A 6,548-nucleotide genomic window follows, 5' to 3' on the forward strand; every position below is an offset into this window, starting at 1 on the left:
GCTGACTTGGGCTTCAGTTTGTCTCAAAGATGCAAGGTCCACAGCTCTCAGAACAGATTGAAAACTACAAGTATAAGTCATGAAGGCTGGGATACTCTGATGCTAACAGCTCAAACATTCTGACTTACCCACTTACTACTCTTTCTACAGGAAAGTGCCTTTAGTATGGTAAAACATTCATACCTGAAGGAGGTGTGTGTCCAGCACTCACCCCAAAGTGAGAGTAGCGGGACTGTGCTGGAGGTGAGAGGCAGTGTGGCTTCCCTTTTCATTTAGTTCTCACAACTCTGATAAAGGTTATAGTTTCATTTGACTGAAGAAGAAATGGGGTAAGTGGCAGAGCTCCTGCCACATATGAACAGCCTCCTAAACAAGGAGCCTCACAGCAGTAATTTTGGACATGAGACTAATGGGATCCTAGAAAAAATGGAATCCCAGTTTTAGCAGAAAATAATACAAAAAAACAGGTATTTTGAATCCCTGTTTGATATTCAGTTTAGGGGAGGAGGAATTTGGGCCAGCACAGCACAAGTATTAAGAATATATAAGCTAGAAGGAACTGCTGCTGTGACTCAAGTGGTAGAGCGCAAGCTCTGAGGAAAGACCAAGGTCAGTGCTCAGGCCCTGAGTTCAAGACCCAGGACTGGCAAAAAAAAAAAATACAAGCTAAGAGCCAGGTGCAGTGGCTCAAGTCTGTAATCCTCGCTACTCAGGAGGCTGAGATCTGAGGTACAGTGTTAGCGGGGCACGCTACCATATACCCAGAAAAAGCTGGAAGTGGTGCTGTGGCTCAAGTGGTAGAGCAATAGCCCTGAGCAAAAAAAGCTCAGGGAGTGCCCAGGCTCTAAGTATAAGCCCCAGGGACAGCACAAATAATACTTCTGAAAGTACAAATATTAGATAGTCTTTTTAATGGTTTCTACTACTTCTAGTTTAACTATTTAATGCACAGGGACTGGACTTCCTCAGTCCATTGCTGGGCCCCCCTCCTGTGGCACTCAATCTGGGTTTTTTTTTTGTGGTTGTTTCTTGTAGATATTCTTGGTTTATCACAATTCACAGAGTTGGGGGAAGATGGACAATGCTACTAGCACCTTGTGGGTAAATGCCAGACATGACTAAATATCCCACAATGTCCAAGATGGCCTCACAACAAGGAATTATCTGGCAAAAAAATGTCAGTAGTGTCCAGGCTGAGTAGTCTTGCTTAACTTCATTCTTACATTACTAGTTCAGTTATGTTGAATTATATGGCCTTTTTCTAACAAAACTTTCCAATGGAAGTACAGAAATATAAAATGGTCTTTTCTAGCATTATAGCAACTATAATATAAAGCTATTTTTATACTAGATTTGCTATTTAAGGAAACATACGAAAAATAAATTACATTTTTTGGCCCATAATGGTAAAGATCAACTATATTTATAGTATTCTACAAGCATGTTTCAGACTCCTCTTTTTTTTTTTTTTTTTTTTTTTTTTGCCAGTCCTGGGCTTGAGCTCAGGGCCTGAGCACTGTCCTTGGACTTTCTCAAGGCTAGAGCTCTAGCCCTTGAGCCTCAGCACCATTTCTGGCTTTTTTCTATGTATGTGGTACCGAGGAATCGAACCCGGGTCTTCATGCATGCTAGGCAAGCACTTTAACCTAGGCCAAACTCCCAGCCTCAGACTCCTCTTATATTGGCTTTAAAGTCTTAAAACAGCTGGGGACCATGGCTCATGCCTGTAATCCTTACGACTCAGAAAGCTGAGATCTGAGGATCATGGTTTGAAGCTGGTTTGAGCAGAAAAGTCTCTGTGAGATTCTTATTTCCAATTAACCACTCAAAAACCAGAAGTGATAATGTAACTCAAGTGGCAGAATACTAGCTTTATGCACAAAGAGGCTCAAGTTCAAGTCCCACAACCAACATAAGTCTTAAAACACAGAAGCTTCAAAAAAAAAAACCAACAAAAAAAACACAGTACCAGTACTTCCACATAGGAATTGAAATGGAAAGAGGTATTACAGTTACTCTAGAGAGTATAGCTAGCCACATAGGTGGTTTCTCCACCTATTATTTTTAATTTTTTGTACCAGTCCTAGGGCTTGAACACTGGACCTGGGAGATACTCCTGAGCTCTTCAGCTCATGGCTGGCAATCTACCACTTGAGCTACCATGCCATTTCCAGTTTTCTGGTTGTTAATTGGAGATAAGAGTCTCATGGACTTTTCTGCCTGGACCAGCTTTGAACTGCAATCCTCAGATCTTAGCCTCCTGAGTAGGTAGGATTACAGGCATGAGCCACTGGCAACCAGCATCACCTAGTATTTTTTAAATATTAAAGCCACTAGTGAATCCCCACTACTACATCTGGCTTTGACTGGTCCTCATAGTGGTAAGGATTTGTATTGACTGGGAAAACCCACCCTAGTGATTAAATGTATTCATTCGAGAGATAAGTAGTGAGAGCTACAAAAGCCACTAGCAACTGGTCCTCCACTATCGTCCTCGCTTTTAAAAGCACAGTGAGGAGATAGAAACTGGTTGATACACACCTGTAATCCTAGCTACTCAGGAGGCTGAGATTTAAGGATCAGGGTTCAAAGCCAGCACAAACGGTAAAGTCCATGAGACTCTTTCCTCCAATTAACTACCCCAAAAAGCCAAGAAGTACAACTGTGGCTCAAATGGTAGTGTTAGCTTTGAGCAAATAAAGCTCAGGGACAGCACTCGGGCCCTGGATTCAAGCCCCAGGATTCGTGCACAGATGCATGCACCCACACACACATAAATCTCTTCAAAGCCCTCCAGTAAAAGTAACTTTCCTCAGGTTTAACTAGGACTTGGACAAAAAAAATCTGCCAGTCCGTAGGTCTATACAGTGAATCACTCGGCCTCAATTATCTACTTAACTGTTGAAAGCAGAAGAATCATGACACAACAAAGCAACAGCAAAAGTATTTTAGTACTCTTTCACAGACTACATGACTCAGGAAATGAAAATTATTTGGATCTTTTCATTAGCATTTACTGTAACATCAGGCTAATAATGATCCCTGAGTTTCTTTACAAGGCCATCTATAATACTTTCACCAACCGATCTTAAACCAGTTCCTAGCAACACAAAAACTAGTGCTGAACCATGTTTCTGGCTCCACCACAGTTAAAGCTTCCAAGACTGCAGCAACTCTACTGCAATATCCACTGTGCACAAAGTCATAGGAATCCATGCTTAAAATCAGGATTATTACTCATCTAGGAGAAGACACATTAATACTCCACTCAAGAAATTCGTGTAACCTACAATAACAAATGTATTTCAAATTCAGCATTCATAATAATTTTACTCTAAAGAATATGTTACTAGCTATGTTGATAAATGGAATATTTCATGCATCCACCATTTAGCCTGCCTGTTTATACTCAGGCAAGTAAATACCAACGTTAGCAATCTGTCAGGAAGATAGGCCTGTGCTATTTGATACAAAGAAAATGTAAGCTCTTTAAACCTGTGCACATGCAAGTCTGAGAGAGAGGAGGGTTACCTTCTTTTTCTCGATGTTTCTAATTTTGTGTTTAAGACATATGAGTCCATTATCGATATAGGTCTCATATGCCTGGGAAGGAGATGCAGCAGAAACAAGGGTAGCCTGCTGGCTTTCCCCAGGCTGACTGTGATTCACTTGGGGCTTGGATGACTTCATATTCCGGTCTCTTCCCTCCTCTGAATGGCCTGAAGGTGACTGGTAACTACAAGGGGATGAAGAAAGTCGCACCATGGAAACAAATGATGCTGAAGGACAAGAAAAGAATATTCAGTCAAACAATAATAAGGCCAATAGTACTTCAGCTACTGCACTTCTATCCCGTAACTTTCAACGTAATTATGGCAAAGCAGAAGCCAGTCAAGATAGCCTTTATGTTGGTAAAATCTACAATATAGAGGATGCTTCCAGAAGTTCGATTTTCCAGAGTCGGGGAGACAGAACTGCTAATCAAGCAATAGCTTCCAGCTCCTCTCTTCACAAATAACACGTTCGGGATTTTCCGAGGTCGAGGGGTGGCCTTTGGAACCTCTTCACCTAACCCCTCCCCGCCTACCCTCAAGTCATGAATGACAGGTAAACCAAAACCTCCAAGTTTCTGGAACAGAATGCTCAGCTCTCTTTGATATAATTCTTATCGGGTCTCTAGGACCCAGCGATAAGTTCATCACTGCTGGACAGACGGCCAGGCAACCCTTCTGAGGGGAGCCCCAGAACACTCACACCCCAGGCGGCCTCAGCTCATCGCTGGGGGCGTGAGCACGCTCCTGCCGCCCAGCAGCGGCCCACCCCGTTCCTCAAGGCATCAAGTCTCCTTGCTCCACAGGGTCACCACGACCCTAACAGGGCGGACACCGCCCCTTCCCACCGCCCTGGGGACGCGGGGGGCACTCTTGCAAGGTCGCTAGGAGGGAAAAGCTAGGAGAAAGCCGGCGCCGCTGCCCCAGCTGCCGACCCCGCTCCCCTGAGCGCCCTGACCCCGGCCCTCGCCACGCCGACCGCGCCCACCGAGGCCGCCACCGGCCGGCTTCACCTCCCCTGGCCGCCGCGCCCGCCGCAGCCCGCGCCCGCCTCCGAGAGCCAGCGGGAGCCAGGCGAGCCGCGCAGGTGGACCGGCGCCACCCCGCACTCGCGAGTGTCCTCCAGTCTCCTCCCGCGTCCCCGCCCGGCCTCGCCCGCAGAGTCTGCGGCACCACAGGCACCACAGACTCCGCCGCCTCAGCCGCCTCCGCCGCCCGCGCCCAGGCCCGCCCTTCCGGCTGGCGCGCGCACCGCTTTTATAGGGCCTGCCCTAGGCCCCGCCCCCTCGGGCGCTCGTGCCGGGCTCTGGGCCCGCCTCCTTCCTGTGGGCCCGCCCTCTTCCCGTCACCCCGCCCATCTAGGAGTGGTCAGTCTAGCGGGAGCCGGCGTGTGGCTTCGCGCATGCGCAGATCGCTGGCCGCCAGGTGGTGGGGGTGAAGCGAAGCACAGGCTGGCAGGACCTGCGCCCTTCCCGCCCCACCCCCGGGATTGTCTCGAGGGCCTCACCGAGAACAGGTGATTCCAATCCCGCCCAGGAGCCGCGCACTGCCACAGAAACCGGCCCTGCGGCCCCAGGGCTTCGGTGGGTACCCCCTGTTGAAAGGCCGCTCCACGCGCATGGTTTCACGGTAGGACGAAGACCAGGACCCGGGAGCACCAGGCCCAGGGCAGCGTCGCCCCAGAGCCAGCCCTCAAGAGTACGGTTGTGTGAAAGACTTTCCTTCCTTGGCACTCAGAGCTGGTTAAAAAAACAACAAAAAAACACTCCAGAAAGTCGCATGAAAGTATTAATGCATAAACAGAAGAAAAAGCCGGCACGAGTGTCTCACACCTGCAATCCTAGCTGCTGAAGAGGCTGAGATCTGAGGATCCCTGCTCAGAGCCAGCCTGGGCAGGAAAGTCCACGAGTCTTCAGTGAACCACCACACAGGCCTGAAGCAAGCTGTGGCCCAAGCGGAAGAGTGCTAGCCTTGAGAAAAACAAAACAAAAAACTCAGGGACAGCGCTCAGGCCCTGCGTTCAAGCCTCAGGAGCTACACCAAAAAGAAAAATAAAGGGGCTGGGAGTGTGGGCTAGTGGTAGAGTGCTTGCCTGGCCTGCAGGAAGCCCTGAGTTCAAGTCCTTGATGCCACATACACAGAAAAAGCTGCAAGTGGTGCTGTGGCTCAAGTGGCAGAGTGCTAGACTTGAGCAAACGTGCTCAAAGACAGTGCCCAGGCCTTAAGTTGAAGCCCCAGGACAGGCAAAAATAAAAATAAAATAACAATAACCTGACATATGGCCAAGTATTTCACCAAATTGAGTTGTTTTAGGTCCTATCTAGGAAAACCTTGGCATTAATATAGTCTACCACAAAGTGAAGAGACAAACTAGGTGCTAGTGGCTCATGCTTATAATCCTAGCTACTCAGGAAGCTAAGATCTGAGAGGTTCAGAGCCAGCCCAGGCAAGAAAGTCCTTGAGACTGTTATCTCTAATTAACAACCAGCAAGCTTGCTTGCTTGTTTATGTCAAGCTAAATTGGAGTGTGGGTGGGGGGGAGAATAGGAAATGCAGGTTAGAATAGAGACAACATGTCTCTATGTCACAGAACCTGTGATGGCAAGGTAGAAGAAGTGGACTGAAACCAAACAGGCTGAGTTCTAATTCTGGCTCCTCTAAGGAGTTTCAGAACTTGGGCAAACAATGTAATTTGCAATGTCAAGTTGATGGAAAGAGACTTCTCAGAAGAGGTAAAAATGGCAAAGAAGCATGCATTATCCCTGGCCATAAAGGAAATGCAAATTAAAACAACCCTGAGTTACCATCTCACCCCAGTCAGAATGGCCAATATGCTGAATTCAGACAACAACAGATGCTGGCAGGGATGTGGAAAAAGAGGAGCCCTACTGGTGGGAATGTAAACTAATACAACCACTTTGGAAAGCAGTCTAGACATTCCTCAAAAAAAAAAAAAAAAAAAAAAAACTAAACATAGAAGCTCCCTACAACCAGCCA

The 6,548-nt window shown here is 47.2% G+C and overlaps 1 protein-coding gene across 1 annotated transcript in view; it reads right to left on the reverse strand.

The window, feature by feature from the left end:
* Positions 1-4,741, reverse strand: part of Caprin2 (caprin family member 2) — a 59,756-nt gene extending 55,015 nt beyond the window's left edge. Inside the window, exons 1-2 of the mRNA XM_090319286.1 lie at positions 4,540-4,741; positions 3,532-3,779 (exon numbers count right to left, since the gene is read on the reverse strand). Of these exons, the coding sequence (XP_090175412.1) occupies positions 3,532-3,765 (234 nt within the window). The 5' untranslated portion in view covers positions 3,766-3,779; positions 4,540-4,741. The remainder of the gene's footprint in view (positions 1-3,531; positions 3,780-4,539) is intronic.
* Between the last annotated feature and the right edge of the window lie 1,807 nt (positions 4,742-6,548).

This window comes from Megascapheus bottae, chromosome 2, assembly GCF_031878675.1.
Source record: "Megascapheus bottae isolate mThoBot1 chromosome 2, mThoBot2.hap1, whole genome shotgun sequence".
NCBI classification, from domain to species: Eukaryota; Metazoa; Chordata; class Mammalia; order Rodentia; family Geomyidae; genus Megascapheus; species Megascapheus bottae.